Source organism: Camponotus floridanus, unplaced genomic scaffold (genome assembly GCF_003227725.1).
Source record: "Camponotus floridanus strain SB8 unplaced genomic scaffold, Cflo_v7.5 scaffold16, whole genome shotgun sequence".
Taxonomy (NCBI): domain Eukaryota; kingdom Metazoa; phylum Arthropoda; class Insecta; order Hymenoptera; family Formicidae; genus Camponotus; species Camponotus floridanus.
Genome location: NW_020229281.1, coordinates 3,643,311 through 3,664,582, shown reverse-complemented (window position 1 = coordinate 3,664,582; position 21,272 = coordinate 3,643,311). Strand labels below are relative to the sequence as shown.

Sequence of the window (21,272 nt, the reverse complement as noted above, 5' to 3'; positions counted from 1 at the left end):
GTCGCCTCAGGAAGATAGAGTTCTCTCTCATTTATCTTTCTTAAGATTTGTAATGGGACACGTACACAGTTAATTCCGTCCTTTTAGAGTATCTAATGCATGATTTCTCTCGTTTGATCTAATTATTGCACGTTAAGTGACCTCCTCGATATATACAAAAAATATGTTGAATTTTTCTTCTCTCATCAAAGGTATTATATTATCAGAAAGAAATTTACTAAAATGCTACGAATTGTTCCATAAACTATTTATTGAGTGAGAGAGAATCTTCTCTTTTATATTTTTTTTATTTTATAATATCCTTTTTCCGTACATCTCTTTTTCACATTACTAGATTTGTAATAAAATTATAAAATAATATAGTTTATTAAGTATAAATATAATAAATTCTATCTTAGTTTACTGTATACGTCATATATAATGACGTATTTATAATCATCTAAATAAGAATGCATTTAACATAGAAATAGATTTGCAGAAAGAGAGACTCTCGCAATTCTGCCTCTGGGCAAATACATTGATCTCGCTTCTTCGCAATCTCATTAAAAATTTGCAATTGGATCATGAATACAATTCAATTTCACTCGCTTGAAATATCTCTATTCATGTGTTTTGATTCTTTATTGAAAAGATTTGCAATATGATCTTGAAATCTATTCCTGACCATATTGGCGTATGCAAATTTTATTTTAATATATAATTAAAAAAAATTTTTATATACAAAGTGCAGCATTACTGTAAATTTAATTTCATGAGAAATATTATCGTTAGGAAAAATTTTATTGTAAAGTTTTACTCTTTATTTTTTCTAATTGTAGTGTTAATAATAAAACTGAAAAAAATTTGAATCTTTTTGAATAAAATAATTATTTAATTAAGAGAGAAAGTATTTATAGAAAATATATTTCTCCGTATCGTTTTAATTATATTTTTTAGAATAAGTTAATTGCTAATGTAGCAATAAATAATGCAACGAATCGCTATAATATCCCATTAAATCAATAGAAAGTTGTTATATTTATAATTATAAAGTTTCCTGCAAAAAGCAATTAATAATCATAACAGAAAAAATTATATATATATATATATATATATATATATATATATATATATATTTAAATATACATATATATAATAATAATTAAATTGTTATGTGTGCGTGTATATATGTATTAATATATTATTCTTTGGAAACATTTTTGTCTTTTTATATTAATTTAATTTAGTTTGCAAGGTGCACAAGTTGTATCAAATCTAAAATTATATTTAATACAAATACGAAAAATATCTTTTTTATTATCTTTTTATATTTTTGCTATATATACATGTAACAATTTTTATCGAGAAAAGAAATGGATTTTTAAATTGTATCATATACTTAGTAGTGAATTTTCGTTGGAAGAATCGCATATATGCAGTTTGTATATATATAATTGTATTGCATACACATCTATATAACTATAAGTTCTACAATATGTTTAATTAATTTATACTTTTTCCTTCAATTTTCTTCAATATGCGTATTCTGCAAAAGTTTGTCGAATCATTAAAAGAAATTACGTGCTATTACGCACAATTGAGTCCCACAGTCAAGAAGATATAATATTTTTCTTACATTTATCTCTTTTAAAACTTGCAATCAAACGCTATGAAAACAATTGAATCCTACTCGCTCAGAATATTTAATGAATAATTGCGATCATTTAATCGAACCGCATGTTTAGCTTTGTGATATGTAAAAAAAGCAATAGATATTCGCTTTCTTGTTATCAGAGAAACGTTGAGAAAAAAAATTGACATGTGTAATTAGCTGTTCGTCCTCCTCTTAATATCCTTGCTAAATCGTTTTCTATCGAAATACACAATATTAAACTTCCAATGAAATTATAGAAAATTGATGATACAAATAATGAGAACTATCTCGACTGCACAATAACGTATAATAGCGATTGATCCGTATTCACTTGAGTGGGGATGCATCGCGTGAGCGAGCATGTGAAGAAGCAGACGGTTCTGTCTTTTAGTTTACAAATGCGCTGACACTGATCTTCTTCGTTTCTTCGCGCCTTTAAAATTCTTGACGAATGATAGCCACGAGTACCATTAGTCCGGCGCTGAAAATCGGTCTTCAATGCCTTGGTGTATGGCCGAATGTGCCATATTCCACCGTTTATTGGTTTCTTGTTATGTTGAGCACTTTAATCGTACAATATTTTCAATATCTCTATGTATTCTCTCACTTTAAGCTTAGCGAGCTTTCAAATCTCGTGGATGGTTTATCTTCGACTTTAGAAAGTAGTTTGATGTTTATTAAGGTGGCTAGTCTTTGGAAGCATCGTCGGTAAGATATCGAGAGAAGATGAATCTTTCCATCTAAAGTCTGAATAATGTACTGTCAATCTGATCTTTCTTAAGCAGAGCAAGACTTATTGTTAATGCCTTCATTTTAATCTTAAGTAGAACATCAATGTGTATAATCTTGCTTAAGAAAGGATATCTTTTCATCTCCCAAATATTTGATCAATTAAAATATTTGTAGCATCCTTCATCAACTCCTGGCCGCGATGGATAATGATTGGCGCGAGTGCAACGACGTTCATCAGCATTTAAACATAATGACAATTAAAGCCGGTATATCGCATTTTTGTTCCAATGCTATGTTCAGTTTTAATACATTTGCTTCGGTGCTTTACCTCTTGGGTGATTACGTGATTCGTTTCGTATATTTAACAAAAGATTACAATAACAGTTTGCGGCAATTTCCTGTCAAGGCACAATTTCCCTTCGAAACGGAGCAATCACCCATCTTCGAGTTGCTTGTCTTAGGCTTATTTTTACATGTGATGTCAGATTCGTTCACAATCGCTATTGTAAACGGATTGATCTTTAGTCTGGTAAGTCGCACTTTAAATTTACGCATCCTTATTTTTTGTCAAGACTGTGTAATAAGAAAATTTATAATGAGAGCTTAGATCTAAAGAAATCGTCGCGCAAATTTTACTTTGTACTTGTGTTATATACGAATTGTTACATTGCACTACACATATAATTTATCATTGTTAAAGAAATTTTACGACTGAGTTAAATATTTTGTGTAAAAATATTACTTTTATTTCTTTTGCACATCAAATTGATATCTTCTGCAGAAAAAATACTTTTTGTATACAATATTTATCTTAATACGATTTTTTCTAGTATACATATTGTAGGTGTTTCACATGAGTGGTCAAATCGATATCATATGTCAAAGCTTTAGAACTATTTCTAAAAGTATCCATGACAGATCTTCCATATCTACATTAGGAACATTAATTGAGAGACATAACAGAGTCGTTTTATTTTCCGAACAAATTGGGAAACTTTTCTCTTTTATCACATTGATGCAAATTGCTGCAAATACCTTAGTTATTTGCTGCATAGGATTTCTCATCACAATTGTGAGTATTATCGGGATTATGCAATCATTGATATTGCAATTTATTTATCCCTCTTTTCGTCTTGAAATAGTCCATTCATAATGAATCCGGTTTCTTCGTATTATTAAAAGCTATTTTAGCTTATGTTGCCATAATGATAGAGGCCTTTATTATTTGCTTTGCTGGAGAATATCTTAGCGTTAAGGTTAGTAAATTTCAAATTATTAATTATAAACATAATTTTCTAATGCGATATATAATTAGCATAAGCATAATAATCATTTTTCAATATGTTGATCGTAATATAATAAATAAAGTAATATTTTGTTGATTTTTTGGAAATATAAAAATATTCGCTTCTTATTTTCTTGTTTAAAATATATATTTTTATTTAAAAATAAAAAATATAAGCTGAATAATTTGTAATATAGACTATTAATTTTGATTATATATTTTAAAAACGTACGATATATGTACATATTAAAAATTTACAATATAAACTTTGTATTTATATTATGAAAGATATATTACTTTAATTTTAAGTTTATATGTTATATGAATAAAGCTAATAGAAGATTAATCTTTTATATAAAAAAATTGTTGTTCATACGAAAAGTATTCTGACGTTTTTGACAAACTTTTTTTACGTTATTTTATATTATTATTAGAGTAAATGTATCTCCGATGCAGCATATAAATCATTATGGTACGATTTGCCACCAAGGGAGGGTAAAGCTATATCATTCATGATATTAAGATCTCAGAAGCGATTAGTAATCACAGCAGGAAAAATCACGAATCTATCTCTGGAAACTTTCGCGAAAGTAAGTTTTTCGCCTTTGCTATATTATTAATAAAACGTTATTCTTCAGTAAATTTTTTCTTATAATTAATTTATGTATTTTTTATTTATGTATCATATAATGTTTTTTTAGATTATAAAAGCATCCGCATCATACGTATCTGTCTTGCATGCAATGTATTAATATCAACAAGATTGTAATAATGATTTATTAAATCCAGATTATAAATAGTATTTAGGTTAATAATTTAGAAATTATTATTGTTGAGAAAGTAAATATTTAAATTGTTATTAATAAATTAATAATTTCTATTATAAATATTATATCTCTTTACAATCATTTAATATAATTTACGAGATTTGCAGGATTCCCAATTTAAAAATATATTCAATAAAAATGTATTTTTGCTTTGTTACTTTGTTAAAATATGATCTTATCGAAGAAAGAAATATCTTCATACTGCATCAAACTTATCTACCACATTGGAGTCTTACTGGAAAATTTGTACATATTAAATTTGTATGATATTTTTTTCAATATTCTTATAATGTCTTAAACTAAGCTTTGATGATGTGTTTAATTGATTAATTAATTATTTTTATTAAAACTTTTCTGACATGTGTTCTTTGCAAAGTTCTTTTCTATAAATTACTAAACAAGATTGCTTGCTATTATCCAAAGATCTTTTTAGTCGCAAGATTATATAATATATAATAATATTATAAAATAATATTATAAAATAAAATTTTATTAAATTTTAAATAATATTATAAAATAAAATATAAAATAAATTTATGTTTTTCATTCATACATTTGATTTGTCTAATTAAAACTAATTTGAGGAAGAAACTATTATCAATCATTGTGTAATATAAACTTCATTCTGATTTATAGCCAGATACATCATCTTGATGCAGTTGTAGGGTATCCAGATGGATAATAAGCTATCTCGAATTGCTGTTCGACTATGCAGAGTACATAATTACGATCGATTGCCATTCGAATGGAGATGCATATCGAGCGTTCGAGAATGATTAGGTAATTTCGATGTATTATGTAAAGTAGCTTAGATGAAGATGCCGATAATGATTTTCATACTCTCGTGTACCAGGAAATTATTAACGTAATTTTGTCAGTTGTCTATTCTCTTATCTCTGTATCTAGCCTATCTCATGTCTTTAAATTTCAAATTGTCATTGAATAATAATCACGAATACCAGTTCAAATTTATCGTTCAAAGTTTACATTTCTCGATTGAACTTGTTGACTTATTGATCACTTATTGACTTATTTATTTTCTTTAACTATATATATCGAACATATAGTATTATCAGCACAAGTATAATAAGTAAAACAAATTTGTGCATTTCTTAGAGAAGTATGTTGTAATATAATTTTCTTTTTTTGTAAAATTATATCAAAAAACGTGCAAAATTATTTTCTTATATTCATACATTTCAGATATAGCAGTCTAATTACATGAATGGTCTGACTGTGTTTGTAAATTATATTTGATGTTTTTCAAGCTGAGCATTCTCTGAATGCATCGTTAGTAAGTTTGCGCCGCTTTTTAACTTTAATAAAATACATGTGCCGTTATGATTAAACGCGCTAAATATGATTAAATGTTTGTTGCGCGCAAAACGGGTAATATAAATATAAAAAACATTTGAAATAATCTAGTCCGTTTGTAAATCTGAAAATGTTTTCAAATATTTATTAAAAACACAAGAGAAATGTCAAATTGCTATTAAATATACAGTTGTTTATACGAATATTCATCGTTTCTGACTTTCTAATATTTTGAATCATCACCACTTATTATTAAAAAACAACGCTCTGTAAGAAACATTATTTCTAATGCTTTGTATTTATACTGAAATATCTGATCAATTTATAAATAATAAATTACAGAGCGAAATTCTGTGATGAAGAATGATTGGCATAACTACTAATATCGATTGACATTTAAACGTGATAACTAAAGCCAATATTTCAATATTTTTGTTGCCAATTTTATATTGAGCATTATATGTCATTCGCAATACTCAGGAAAGGTATGCAATGTATTTCCTTTGGAAAGAAAAAGAATAACGCGTAATAAAATTCGAAAAGTTCCTCTTAAACGAGAAATGTCCTTTAAAATTCAGCAAATTTCTCATCGTAAGCTCGTTTTGCATATCATGTAGTCAGCAGCAATCGTTATTTTTAAATATCCGTGTCTTTATATTGATAAATCTAGCACTTTTATCAATGTCAATATTATTTAAACGCAAAAATATTGTCACATAAAAATATTGCTTTTTATGTTAAACAAATTGAATGTTTAATCTCCACTTTAACAATTATGTTATTATTATGTATGAATCTATTACATAAAAAAATTTTATATAAGTTTCATAATTTGTGTTAAATTTCTTTTTCATACAAAATGAATCTGACTAGATTAAGATTATAATTGAATATTAATATGGAAAAATCCTTATTAAAGAGTCCGTTATTAAAAAGCTGATTTACTTACTGAATTTATTAATATACAAAATTATTATATATTTAGTATTATATATTAATAATTAGTTGCTCCACTTTTTTATTGTACAATGAAATGTAATATTACTCGGAAAGGAAAGCAGCAAATTCGCTTTTATTTCTAACATTAAATTCTTGCCGGCCCACATTTCTTTTCTTTATTTTTGCTCGACCTCAAGATTTCCATTTCTTTCTTCGCTCCAATTGCTTTTTCTTGATAATACGATTGATATTACAGGTAATACGACCATTAGATATGAACGGGCGTACTCTTGGAGAACGATCTGCATTTTTAAAGCAAATCATTCGCTACCGCATAATACGATAACTGAAGGTAGCCTGTTGCTCGTTCTTGTCTTCAATCTTTGACCAGCCGGTGCTTTAACGTACAATTATGATTGATCGATAACTACCATATAACTTTGTCATCTTCTACGATCGGTCAGTTCTCTTGTCATTATGCGACGACACATTGGATCAATCAATATGAGTTTCGCATCGCTCACTCGGTAATAAGCACTTAGCGAAGTAAATCGTCTTATTCCAAAAATCGCTATAAATACGAAATGATTATAAGCGTATAAGTTTATCGATCAAGATCGAGCTTTCAATTTACCATACGTGATTGTGTATATTTTCAAAATATATCTTAAAAAAATTGGACTTAAATAATCTATAGATGCATTGAATATAATCTAATCTAATTTATAGATGGAGATGCATTGAATATAATCTAGTTTTTAAAGTTAGCAAATTTTTGATAAGCATATGGTTCAGTAAAGGACGAATTTGATGGACAGAAAGATTCGGCATACATTACTATTTTTTGATTTCATTATCCTTGTGTCCACATGTGACTTCTTAAATAAAAGATAGAGAAAATATAAATTCAAAATTTCTTCCCATAAATCCGCTTTTGAACTTCAGTATCCTAGAATGCGTTGGAACAAAGCCGTTTACTTTTGCACTATGAAATACATTTTCTACGAGTCTCCTTATATTTCGAATCCAGTGTTTATAAGAGTTCCTTTCGAAATACAGATGTAAAAGATACCATAAAGACATTTTCACGCAAGCTGCATCTCTTTCCGGACGTCTTTTATATTTTCGCGTTGTTTACGCTGCACATATTGCCGTAATAGATATTCTCGTATCATCTTGCATAGAGTGCTTTACGAGATTCGAGCAACGATGAATTCGAGAGAATATATGGTCGCTGTAGCTCGTGTATCTACCCGATGATAATCTATGTCAATTTATCGCGTCGACGCTCCAACATTTTAATATCCATCAATTCCTCGATTGTTATCTTTTACGCCCCCGAAGACCTTGCTCGATGTTCCGCGAAAGATGAGGACGACTCTCGCGGGACCGGATTCGATTTTCGCGTTAAAATGGAATTCCCTTTCGAGGTTAATGAGTCCTCAGTTCGAGATTACGGCAGCCCAATTTCTCCATGAATTATCTCCAGAAATTATCGCTCTCCTCCTTACTCTTTTCGGTGATAATCAATTTCTTTGTCACTCTGATAAGTTTCAGTCGACGCTTTGCCATCAATTTTATAAGCTTTTTGTACGCAGTAAAGATGAATCACTTTAACTCAATCTATTCTTCACATGAGTATAATTGGATTGATATAGGCAAATATTGGACAGAAATATTCCACCGGAAAGTTATCAGGAGTTCCTTATTTCCACCGGAGATTAAAATCTTCATTTTGAAGCATTAAAGAATATTGTCGCATCGTCCGACAATATCTCTTCTCCTGCAGTTCTAACACCTTGATTAATCTGCTGCCTGGAATTTATGATCATCTCGTCGTGAGTAAGACTCGTAATTACTTCAATTCAAATATGAGCAAAAATTATCACTAACATTTCTTCAATTAATTTAGTAATTATTATTTACACTATTGTCTTATGCATATACACATACATGCATATAATAAAATAAATTATTATTACACAAAAGATCATATTTTCGTAAAATGTTAACATCGTAAATTTTCCTTTGCTATTACGTAACCAATTTACATTATCTCCTTTTGTAGGGCATCAGTAACAATCAATGGACTACTAATGAAACGATAATATTAATGAAAGCCATTTTATTTCACATCACGATTATCCTGGAAGCATTCGTTTTCTGTTTTAGATATCTCAATGAGTAGAACTTTTCTCCAAATATTTTATCTATCACACAATCTTTTTTGCTTTTTAATAAATTGTTGCGTTAACAAATAATAAAATTGTGTTACTTAATTTTGCTAAAAATAATCTGCTGTTGTAAATTTATTTGATTCGAATTAAATTAAATTTTTTGGGGAAATAGAGCTGTTCTTTCTTATATGAATATATATTTGTTAAATTTGGTTGTTCTTCAGAATTTTTCGATCTCGTAAATGTCGTTCACGAATATGTTTGATACACTATGACATCCAGCCAACGTCGAACCCTTTTATACGCGAACGTGAAATCGCAAAAGAGACTGACGAGATCATGGCCGGAAAGATGATGGATCTTTGAAAAGATTTATCAGCACGTAAGATTTATCCCTCACGTAAAATTCTGCTCATGGATATTAAACATGTTTCGAACAAACTTCACAGAGCTGACTGTGTAAACAGTTTAAGATGCAAATCATTCTGTAGCTTTCGTATAACTATATATATGATATTCGCAAGATAAGATATTTATAATAGTAATTCACACACACACACACACACACACACACACACACACACACACACACACACACACACACACACACACACACACACATGCTTTATATGCATGTAAATATGTGCTTCGTATAAATTGTATATTAATGCAATGCGTCATATGCAATGCATTAGTTATTCGTGAAAGAATTGTTGTTTATTTGTTTTATAAAATTAATTGTAAAAAGAAATAAAAAATCGCGTCAAAAATTATTTCTCAAAGTAAATCAATTATTGTGATAAAATGGAATACATGCTTTTATTCCACGTAATATATCTATTAAAAATTTAAATTATTTACTGGAAAATATATATTTTATCCAAAAATACGAGTTCCTTTTAAATTATATTATTTTTAAATGTAACTATAAATTAACAAATTTTCTTATAATATAAGTTAGAGCATTATGTATAATCTTTTGTGTAATATAAGATATATAGTGAAATATTTAATTAATTAATGACAAATATAATTCATATGAATTTTCATATCAATTATAATCTATATTCATATAAATTATAATCTATATAAAACATTGCACTTAAATCTTTTCACGAAACTCCCATAATTTTTTCTCCCAAGCCCTTTTTCTTCTTTACTCTCGTATACTTTTCAAGTCTTGCGATGGCTGTATGTACTATTGCATATGCGCGATATGTCAGACCCTCCGCATTTTCTAAGTGCATAATTCATGTTCTCTTTCCATTCGCTTTCAGTATATTATATGTCTCCACAAATTATTTTTTTTTCTTTCTAACAATCCGTAATCATCGAGCAAATGTAATACGTATTTTGCCGTTGCATGGCAGAAGAATAAACGTATAATTGCAAGTGATCGATAATGACCGATAACGCATAGTCGACGTATCATCGCCTCGCGTAATTCAGTGCGATTCCCGGAGTTATAGTCCCGTCGAGACTTATGCTTAATTTCCGACTAGCGTCATTCACGCGGTAATCGTCCAACTTCCCGACATCGAGAAACGTTATTCTCCGATTCTATGCGCGCGACTTCCATTAGCACTTCCGTCGAGTTCGGCTTCCGCTTCGTCGGGATCTGGCCGGGCTTGCCGTACGGAACCTTCACTTGGTACACGTTCATGACGAGTATAGTGATCGCTATGTATTTTGAGTACGTGTACATCTTTGATCATTTCGACATCGACGACATCTCGAATCTCATCGACGCGCTCAGCATCGCGTTGGCTTGCAGTCTCAGTTTCCTAAAGTTAATCTCTCTCTGGTCGCATCGTAGGTAGGGAGAAGTTCTTTGAACACTTAAGGACAACAGTTTTCTCTTTCTCTCTTTTACAATGCGAAATACGTGAGCGATTTCCTACAGGATATTTTACGATATCCTGCTAGCAATGGACGAGGATTGGAGCGACGTTCTTAATCACGACCGATCGATGTTACACACAATGTCGAGTAACGCCAATCTGTCACGTCGCTGCTCGAACGTGTTGATCAGCATCAATGCCACCGCCGCGGTTTGCTACGCCGCGACCAGTTTTACGCGACGTTCGATAAGCCTTGAAGAGAATTTCAACGATAGTTTGAGAGTACTACCTCTAAAGATGCAGTTTCCTTTTGAAGTTAATGCCTCGCCGTTCTTCGAGCTTCTAGCGGTCGCTCAGTTTTTTCACGTGGTATCGGTCGCCGCTCTAACTGCCACGATAAATTGCATGATCATCACGTTGGTGAGTTTTATCAATGAAAAATAGACGTTCTACATCGATTTTATCCTTTGTTTATAATACAAGTTTAATGGATGTTTCTCTACAAATTTTAGTTGAAAATGATTTTTGTGCTTCTTTCTAATCCTGTATATATTTTATGTTTTGTTGTATTCTTTTATATTATATTTATATTTGAATACTTCTTTAAGAAAATTTTCGTTAATAATGGTTCGAAAGCCTATCTTTGGCAGATTTATATTAATAGTTGCATTTAGGTACTTCACGTGAGTGGACAGATCGATATTCTTCGTCGAGATTTATTAGCGATTTGCTGCGATGAAGACTCACAACGCGATTCGATCATCACGAGTATCAAGCATCTAATTACTCGACATCAAAGGATAATAACGTTCTCGGATAATATCGAGGAGCTTTATTCCGATATCGCACTGATGCAGTTTCTGTCGAATACTGTGGTTATCTGTTGCATCGGCTTCACGATTATAAGCGTAAATCGTATCATTTAATTAATCGCGACCACGATTTATAACTTTAAACTAAATTTTTCGCGTATTTTTTTCGATTTTCTCGCCAAAGTCTCTCGCCAAGGATGGAGGTACCGAGGTACTATTGAAATCCGCTATCTTTTATGTCGCTGTAACGTTAGAAGCCTTTATCTTTTGCTTCGTTGGAGAATATCTCAGCGCCAAGGTTCGCACAGGATATTTTATATTTTATACAATATTATATTTTATTCTTTCATGGTCGAACTAGTTCAATATGTCTTCACAGTCTTACGGTTCTTTTCCAATTTTTCTTGCGCTTCTCAAATATGTAGAAACTTTCGAACGACTGTTGCATTCAAAATCGAATTCAGATGAAGTCAATAAATTTTTATCTCTCATTCTTCGCTGTTTTTTTTTTCAGAGCAAATCGATTGGCGATGCAGCGTACGAGTCGCTCTGGTATTACATGACACCTGCCGATTGTCGGATTATATTATTTGTGATATTAAGATCGCAAAAAAGATTGACCATCACCGCCGGAAACGTTATGGATCTCTCTCTGGAAGGATTCACGACCGTAAGAATTCTTCGCCTCGTGCATGTGTGTTAGAACAAGAGAGAACATCGAGTTTTTTAATGTTTATTAAGGGGCAGAAAATATAAAATACTCACGCGGTCTGTTACACGAATGAAATTTATCGTTTTATTTCGACCAGGTGATGAAAGCATCCGCTTCGTATATGTCAGTACTGCACGCGATGTATTAAACGAGAGACCAACAGATAACAATTACTTGTGCCAAGCGCATCCATCGTGGTTACTGACGTATCGGACAGTAACAAGTGTAGCATTATATGTAGCTTGTCTGAAAAGGGCGGGAGCTGTTCTCTTTCATTCTTATATATAAAAAAATAAAGTTTGTATAAAAGAAGGCATAAATAGTAGAAATAAATTAATAGAAAAATAAGTTCTCTTTTTCGACAGAGACATATTCAATATCATATAATTATTTAGAAGAAAATCTCGATTCATCTCGACGTTCGAAAGATATTTTCAAACATATTCTATGTATTCAATTTATTTCGTATTATGACGTTAGTAAAGCGATTTTTATTAAGCAATTTTTAGTAAAGCGATTTTTATTAAGCAATTTTCAATTCTCAATTTTTTATTAAATTTTTATTAAGCAACTTTTAATTTTCAATTTTTTATATTTAGAAGAAGAAAACAAATTATTTAAAATTATTATAGACAATAAACCAATTATTATAACAAATTATTATAAATTTATATAAAATTGAATTTATACGCACATCGTAGTTCCGTTTTTGCCGTCGCTCACGCTCACTAAATGACATATACCTGTTGTAAATAATTATCCCTCGTCGTATCGACAGTCCGGACATATTAATTTAACTTTTCCCGTTATCCGACGATTTCACCATTTTCTTTACATTTTATTGTTTTAAAGCGTCTCGATCTATCCAACCATTATCTTGCTGCGATCTTTCCGAAGGTCTCGTGCATGGTTCTTGAATTTTTTAAATTCAGGATGATGATCCCATGAATCAAGTATTTTTTTTTGCTCGTTATCTATACCCGCACTTATCTTATTTAATTGTTGTAAGCTCGACCAGCAATTTCGCTCGGTCGGGAATATTATGACGTTAGTAAAGTGCGATTTTTATTAAGCAATTTTTAATTCTCAATTTTTTATTAAATTTTTATCAAGCAACTTTTAATTTTCAATTTTTTATATTTAGAAGAAGAAAACAAATTATTTAAAATTATTATAGACAATAAACCAATTATTATAACAAATTATTATAAATTTATATGAAATTGAATTTATACGCATCGTAGTTCCGTTTTTTGCCGTCACTCACGCTCACTAAATGACATATACCTTGTAAATAATTATCCCTCGTCGTATCGACAGTCCGGACATATCAATTTAACTTTTCCCGTTATCCGACGATTTCATCATTTTCTCTACATTTTATCGTTTTAAAGCGTCTCGATCTATCCAACCATTATCTTGCTGCGATCTTCTCGTGCATGGTTCTTGAATTTTTTAAATTCAGGATGATGATCCCATGAATCAAGTGTTTTTTTCGTGCTCGTTATCTATACCCGCACTTATCTTACTTAATTGTTGCAAGCTCGACCAACAATTTCGCTCGGTCGGAATATTTTGCGGATATTTCCTATTGGCTCACGTCGAAGGTGGGGGATCGGTGCGCAGCATAATCCTCTCGTATTCACTCGCGTTCATCTCGCGTGTTCATCCATGTGTTCGATATCTCTGCACGAGATACACGGTCGGCTTCTCGATGGAGGTATCGATGTAAAGGGACATTTCAGTCGGAAGCGTTTCTATTCGAAGATAGAATGGACTCGAAGATCGATTCGATCATCCTCGACGGCACTGTCAGTCGTTCAATCGAGATAGGTCTCCGTATGATCGGGGTTTGGCCCGATTCGTCCTACGCTTTCCTTCATCGCGCTTTTTGGATGATCACTCTTATGATGGCGCAAACTTTTCAGTATCGCTATTTCGTCGTACATATCCGCACCGACGATCTGTCGCATCTCATGGACGGTCTGAGCACCACGATGTCCTACAGTCTGCTACTGCTGAAACTTACAATATTCTGGATCAATCGGCGGTGAGCTCTTGCTTCGCGTGAACGACACGTAAATTAACTGAAAAAAACTAAGATAGAAAAATCAAGATCAAATAAAACTATGCAAGAAATATAATTAAATAAATAATAATTAAATAATATAATTAAATATAATTAAATATAATAAATATAAAAAAATAATACTATGCAAGAAATATAATTAAATAACAATCAGATTGTGAGATTATGTGTATGTCATATTTCACGAGTGAATCGTATAGTAATTTAATATATATCAAAAATCGTGAAAATAGAGGATATTCTATTATATAAAAATTAATGAGACTCACCGCGAAAAAACTATTCGTCGTCTTTGTTCTGACAAAACACTTTTTTGTAGGATATTCCACGATATCCTGATGATGATGGCTCGCGATCGAAGCGAGTGTGCGACCGACTGGGCCGTCTGCTCGATGTCGAGGACGATCTACGTCTCGCATCGGTCCTCCAACCTGATCATCGGCCTTTACTCAATGTCAGTGTTTCTTTACGGCACTGGCGTACTCGTCGCCCACGCCGACGAGACCGATGACGACGAGGTCGATGATGTGCAGCTCACGGTGCCGGCGCGGGAGTTGTTTCTCAAGATGGAACTACCCTTCGAGTCTAATGTCTCCCCCGTTTACGAGGTAGTCATGGTCACGCAGTTTTTTCATCAGCTCGCGGCAGCCACGATAGTCGGCGTGTTGAACGCCCTAATTGTCTCGCTGGTGAGTGAATAAATCGACATAGATCTAAAGAAAAAGAATGACGTGAAGAGACCATCTTTTTACTTTTTTGTGAGATTTTTCATGACTAATGGCGTTTTTTTCGATCAGCAAATTTGTTCGAAAGTGCAAAGGAGAAAATAATTTAATTTATAAATAATCTATTTCGTTAAAAATTTCTCTAGAGACAAATTGAAATCTAATTTCTAAATTATTCGTGATTGAATTAATATGTATTACGCTATATCGCGTAATTATACCGCGCGATAGAGATGCATAATTTATACAAAGAGTTTAGCAGAATAATAAAATAAATCGCAAAATAAATCAATTGGATTTCCTCGCTTGTTGCGTAGCATTGTTCGAGATAATGAATATCCTGTATTATCCACGTGATTAATAACTTACTTCATTTATTTCATTTATGGATAATGAAAAGCGCTCTATGCTGAATTTAATCGATAAATTCAATATGACTTTTCTGCTTTTAGTTTCTTTTCTAATAAAAGTTTATAATTATATAATATGTTACACATACATTTTATACACACATTTTTTCTTCAGTTCAAAAATTAGAATTATATTAATTATAGGAATTTAACTATACAAGAGAGATATTTCAATTCCCTCTTATTAATTTATATTACCGTCTTTTACATTGATGAACCTTTTGTATGCGTAAAGCTGTTCTTTGCGTTGAGTCACGGTGATATCGAGAACACACTGCAGGGCGTTGACCGCTATTTTTAGATTCTTCACGTAGGTGGTCAAATCGATATAATGTGCCGAGGGTTGGAAGAAATTTCCTCAGACGACGACGTGTTCGACTTGCGAACCACGACCATCAAGACACTAATACGTCGGCATCAGAGAATTATCGCGCTATCCGCCGACATTGAGACTCTCTTTTCATATATAGCCCTAATGCAATTTTTGTGGAATACCTTAGTCATTTGTTGCCTCGGATTTTTAATTGTAACGGTGAGTAATTGCTTTATGGAATGCGCAAATAAATGCAAATAGTATCAGATTGCTGTTATATACATTGAACATTTCTACATTTGATACTGACGGCTTCTCGATATGCAATAAAATGTCAAAATATTTGATATTCGAGTATTCAAAATAATTGATGGCACTCATATCTGGGTTTTAAAGTCTCATTGCGTTCACCATTCATGTTTGACATGCATTATTTTCGATCACGTTGCAGTCAATAGGCGATACGCAAGGCTCGACGATGCTGATTAAATCTCTCTTTTTTTACGTTGTCATCACTTTGGAAGCGTTCATTTTTTGTTATGCAGGAGAATATCTCAGCGCTAAGGTCCGAAAAATACAATTTTTGAATATTATTTTTTTGAAGATATAATATACTCCATTTCATAATATGTTCACGATTAGCATAACAATTATTATAATATGAGGAAAATCATATTCAATTTTCATGCCAATTTTACAACTTTCTGCATCAAAATAAATTTTTTTAATAATACTTTTTCAATTAAATTATATCTAGTCTTCAATTATTTATATCTAGAGAGTATTATGCAAAAAAAACTTTCAGTTTAGCATTATATTTTTTCTATTATAACTAAACTAACTAAACTCAATAATCATTGCAGGGTAGAATGATCGGCGATGCAGCATATGAAGCGAAGTGGTACAATTTGAGTCCTACGCAAAGCCGTATTTTATTACTATTGATTTTGAGATCACAGAGGAAGTTGACTATTACAATCGGAAAATTTATGGATCTCTCCCTAGAACGTTTTACGACAGTAAGATGCATTCGGAGAATTGCGTTTTCCTTTATTATGTATCTGACAATATAAAATTTGCACTTACTTCGAAAAAAAATACATGTTACATTAATTCCTTTCTTTCCACTAATTCAATTCATAAATGATTGATAAAAAAATACATATGTATATTTTTTTTCAAGTATATATATATATATATATATATATATATATATATATATATAAGAAACACATAGTTCCAATTTCTTCTTGTTTTATTAAATTTGTTTTATTAAATTTATTTTATATCAGATTTCTTCTTGCATTTCTACAAAGAATTTGTTTCGCATAAAGCACGACAAGTCTCTATTTTTCGTTTCTTTTAGATTATTAAGGCATCAGGATCTTATGTCTCCGTGCTGCATGCTATGTCTTGAAGATATAGCAAATAATAGAAGAGAGGCAATACATCCCCTCCATGTATATTTATAACTATTACGAAAGAAATGCAACGATTCTCGTGCGATTCTAACAATTGAACGACGTTCCAAGAATATAAAATATAATTTCACATGTAAAAACTACATCAATATATCTTAACAAAATTAACAATTGCGTCGCACTTTTTATAGATAGATGTCTTCGTGTATGGATCTTCTAGGGATTTTCCTTAGGAGAACTCTCACTCCCCTGCGCTTTCTATATCTCCTTATAAATTTAAGTTTCACAATTCCCGCCTATCATTTTTTTTTGTCATTTGAAAGTTCCAAGTATTCCGCGCATTTTACTGTCATGCATTCAGCGCACGTACCTGTCTTGCATTTTTAATGCAAATAACGAACAATGCTTGCGAGGGTGCTCTTGCCTATCTATCTGTTCTTATAATCGCGGCAATCATTGAGACATCGGTGTATAATTTTTGCTCATGACTTTTAAGAGACAGTAAAAAATACGATGGAAATATACGATGAATAACTAACGTGGCTGATCGTGATCGAAGTGGGGATTATTCTGTTGAGTAAAATTTTACAGTTTCACTGAGACTTCTCGACTGATTATGAATTGAATCGGAACTATCATACTATATGCTTCGATATTTGCTTTCCAATCCATGACGTTGCGAAATCTAACATCAGCGTATCATAGTTTCCGCGAAAAATTTAAACTTTTATCATTTATCATAGTTAGATTAAATAATCCTATTGCAAATTAATTGATATCCCTTTCTGGATATCAATAATGTAGAAAGAAAAGCAAATAGGAATTTTAATCAGAATTAATGACAAATCGCAATTGATTGAGAACAGAGGGAAAGAGAGGAAAAATCGTATAAAACTGACTTATTTAAATTCAATGAAGAACGAAATGCAATCGATGACTACTGTGAGTCGCTCCGTGGAATTTGGTCTTCGTGCGATCGGTGTATGGCCGGGTACGTCGTGCGCAATCTTATTTGAAGTCCTCAGCATATCGTCGATGGTGATATTTCAGATATTTCAATATCGATACGCGATCGTGAATTTTGGACAGGAGGATTTTACGCTCCTCATGGACGCATTAAGCGTAACTTTCGCTTACACCCTCCTACTTATCAAAATGATTATTTTCGCGCTCAACGCTCGGTAAGTTCATCTGTCGCGATACATACTAATGTGAGCACAAATTTAAATCCGGTAAAATAAATACACCCTCTCCTCCACTTTTGATTGCAAATCTTATAAAAAAAATTTCCTTCTTCGAGTACAATTTGATTCATCCAATGTTTCGCGAAAACGCGCGCGATTAACTATGTCAATCAGTATCTCTAAATAATTCGTTATAGTCTGCTGAATAAAATCATAGAACACGTGGTCAAAGACTGGGAGGAATGCAACATTTTGGACAAATATACTATGACTAGGATGGCTTACATCTCTCGTCGGTTTTCCAACATGATAATTTTCTCGCACACGATATCGGTGTTTTTGTACGCTACTGGTGCGCTTCTTAAGCAGAAGGATGACAATCAAACTGACGCTCGAGAACTTATCGTTAAGATGGAATTACCCTTCGAGATTGAGATGCTGAGTACACCAATATATGTGACTATTCTCATTACGCAGTTCCTTCATCAATCGAGCGCGGCTGCTATGGTGGGCGTGCTGAATTCCTTTCTGATAACATTGGTAAGTACAGTTGCTTTATTATTATGTGCCAATATTTTAAAAAATATTGCAAAAAAGATTATTTTATAAAGATTATTGAATATGAGATGCAGAAGAAGAGACTTTACATGTAATTTTAAATTATTTTAAATATATGATAAATAACAGATATATAATCAATAATTAATTATAAAATATTATTATATAATTATTATATAATTTAAATTTAAATTATTATATAATTATTATATTATAAATTATTATATATTAATTACATAAAATTAAATTATGACATTATATATAATAAGTAAATATAAAATTATACTACAAAAATAAAGATGATAAGGAAATATTCTCATGCTTTATATATATGATATATATAAAGCTATATGCTTTAATTAAATTAAATTAATTGAGACTATTGCTGGCGTGCACAGGTTCTTCACGCGTGTGGACAGATTGATATAGTACGGCAGAAACTCAGTGAAATTACTCGAAAGAATGACGAGCGAGACGCCACCCAAAGCATTATGAAAACACTGATTGTCCAGCATCAGAGGATCATCGCGTTTTCCAAGAACATCGAGGCTCTTTTCTCAAATATCGCGCTGATACAATTTGTATCAAATACCCTGGTTATTTGTTGTTTGGGATTTCTCATCGTGATTGTGAGTAAAATAAAATAACGCAACTTATTCGGAAGATACAAAGCGATACATTCGAAAATTACAGTCGATCGGTGTACCGGATGGTTCGATGATGTTGATAAAGTCCGTATTCTTTTACATTGTTATGAGTTTGGAGGCATTCATATATTGCTTCGTCGGAGAGTATCTCAGTACGAAAGTCAGTATAAACTATACTATGATGCAGATATTGCAATGCTATCCTTGCAATAGGAGTTTATCGTGCGTTTCAGAGTGAAATGATCGGAGATGCGGTGTACAAATCGAACTGGTACGAATTAAGTCCAAGTCAGAATCGAGATATCCTCTTAATGATAATAAGATCGCAGAAGCACTTGACGCTTACCATCGGAAAAGTCGCGGATCTTTCCCTCAAGCAATTTGCCGATGTAAGAACTTAGCAAAATATACTGAAAATGATCAGGAAAATTCACATTTAGAATGTTATCATAAATGACATTTTGATAACCGTTCTTTTTCGTAACGGCCGTAATTGCTTCTATCATTGCAGATTGTGAAAGCTTCGGCGTCGTATGTGTCGGTGTTGCACGCGATGTATTGAAAGCTCCAACGTGTGCTTCGCATGCGCCGCTTATATCTCTTCTCATGCAAAGGGATATACTGTCATTACTAGTCCCAGCCATTTACACGATTAATAATCATCCTATTCGAAAACAAAGTTTCACATTAAATTACGCATGCGGAGAAAAACAGTGGATATATCATTTGAAGAGTATCGATTCGCGATAATTTTCAATGCATAGAGACAAAATTATAATTGCAATATTGATCTTCTCCGTCTGTATTTTATTGAATTCGGTAAATGCCAAAATAAAAGGATTCAAACAAAAACTCGATTTAAATACCTACGTACGTTTTATGTTAATCTTTTGCATTCATAATAATTCGAATCCAGTGGCAATCTAGACAATTGAGTGTAAAAACAGAATGCAAAAGTTAAAAGCCTTAAAATTGAATTCTGGATTCTTGGAATAAAATTACAATTTATATATATTATATAAATATATAAGTATATATATATATATATATATATATATATATATATATATATTATAATAGTACTGTAACATGTTTTTATAATATTAATATAATCAATATTAAAATCAATTATATTAACATTAATATCGATATAAATTTAATTGTTTAACTTTTGCGAGCTTGTAATTAAGCACAGTGTTCGATCTTCTTTATAACCATACAACACCAACTATGATCCTCATACCGATCTTTTCGTTGCGACAAATTGCTGCGATGTGTCATCGTCTTTCTTCTGTCTCATGATCCCCTACAATATGTTCCCCCAACAATAAAACTTTTTAACTAGTATTTTGCGAGCATTTCGTAGAATCTGCGTTTCTTCTTATTTTGCTTGCATTGCATTTTTAAACGAAACACATAGTTGCACATAGAACACACACACATTGTTGAAAACTCAAAAAAAAGAAAAAAAAGATTTTCAACGCTTATCGTTCGTGAAATAATAATCTTTATGTGTGTGTGTTATAATAAAAACATATGTATATGTATATATTTGACAAATAGTAGTTATGATAGTAATACCAGATTGCGTTCGATCTGCAAACAGCTTTTAATATTAGAGAAGTTCAATGAGATTGAGATCGATTTTTGAAG

General features: G+C 31.5%; 3 protein-coding genes across 4 annotated transcripts; all 3 read left to right on the top strand.

Moving 5' to 3' along the window:
- Positions 1 to 1,908: 1,908 nt before the first annotated feature.
- On the top strand, positions 1,909 to 5,523 carry LOC105248236 (odorant receptor 4-like). 2 transcript variants are annotated; one of them, XM_020026552.2, is made up of 6 exons: positions 1,909 to 2,341; positions 2,540 to 2,894; positions 3,210 to 3,437; positions 3,508 to 3,621; positions 4,085 to 4,240; positions 5,114 to 5,523. In XM_020026552.2, the coding sequence occupies exons 1-6, from the start codon at positions 2,085 to 2,087 to the stop codon at positions 5,129 to 5,131; spliced, it is 1,128 nt and encodes a 375-aa protein (XP_019882111.1). In that variant the 5' UTR covers positions 1,909 to 2,084; the 3' UTR covers positions 5,132 to 5,523. The 2 variants fall into 2 exon arrangements, with proteins under 2 accessions (XP_019882111.1, XP_011251209.1); XM_011252907.3 differs by lacking the exon at positions 5,114 to 5,523 and adding an exon at positions 4,352 to 4,433.
- Positions 5,524 to 10,028: 4,505 nt separating this feature from the next.
- LOC105248235 (odorant receptor 13a-like) lies at positions 10,029 to 12,586 on the top strand. Its single transcript, XM_025406922.1, has 6 exons — positions 10,029 to 10,723; positions 10,811 to 11,168; positions 11,423 to 11,656; positions 11,745 to 11,858; positions 12,075 to 12,230; positions 12,370 to 12,586. The coding sequence occupies exons 1-6, from the start codon at positions 10,470 to 10,472 to the stop codon at positions 12,418 to 12,420; spliced, it is 1,167 nt and encodes a 388-aa protein (XP_025262707.1). The 5' UTR covers positions 10,029 to 10,469; the 3' UTR covers positions 12,421 to 12,586.
- Positions 12,587 to 13,514: 928 nt separating this feature from the next.
- Positions 13,515 to 20,409, top strand: LOC105248234 (odorant receptor 22c-like). The gene is made up of 9 exons (XM_025407076.1): positions 13,515 to 14,322; positions 14,681 to 15,050; positions 15,798 to 16,028; positions 16,261 to 16,374; positions 16,673 to 16,828; positions 19,371 to 19,601; positions 19,666 to 19,779; positions 19,853 to 20,008; positions 20,131 to 20,409. Exons 1-9 carry the CDS (start codon positions 14,045 to 14,047, stop codon positions 20,179 to 20,181), a joined length of 1,701 nt encoding a protein of 566 aa, XP_025262861.1. The 5' UTR covers positions 13,515 to 14,044; the 3' UTR covers positions 20,182 to 20,409.
- The last annotated feature ends 863 nt before the right edge of the window (positions 20,410 to 21,272 follow it).

Coding starts and splice junctions, on each gene's coding strand:
- LOC105248236 (XM_011252907.3), top strand. CDS start 2,085: ATGATAGCCACGAGTACCATTAGTCCGGCGCTGAAAATCGGTCTTCAA. Junction 2,342..2,539: donor AGTCTTTGGAAGCATCGTCG/GTAAGATATCGA, acceptor AAATATTTGTAG/CATCCTTCATCAACTCCTGG. Junction 3,438..3,507: donor TAGGATTTCTCATCACAATT/GTGAGTATTATC, acceptor GTCTTGAAATAG/TCCATTCATAATGAATCCGG.
- LOC105248235 (XM_025406922.1), top strand. CDS start 10,470: ATGCGCGCGACTTCCATTAGCACTTCCGTCGAGTTCGGCTTCCGCTTC. Junction 11,657..11,744: donor TCGGCTTCACGATTATAAGC/GTAAATCGTATC, acceptor TTCTCGCCAAAG/TCTCTCGCCAAGGATGGAGG. Junction 11,859..12,074: donor GAGAATATCTCAGCGCCAAG/GTTCGCACAGGA, acceptor TTTTTTTTTCAG/AGCAAATCGATTGGCGATGC.
- LOC105248234 (XM_025407076.1), top strand. CDS start 14,045: ATGGACTCGAAGATCGATTCGATCATCCTCGACGGCACTGTCAGTCGT. Junction 15,051..15,797: donor ACGCCCTAATTGTCTCGCTG/GTGAGTGAATAA, acceptor CGCTATTTTTAG/ATTCTTCACGTAGGTGGTCA. Junction 16,375..16,672: donor GAGAATATCTCAGCGCTAAG/GTCCGAAAAATA, acceptor TAATCATTGCAG/GGTAGAATGATCGGCGATGC.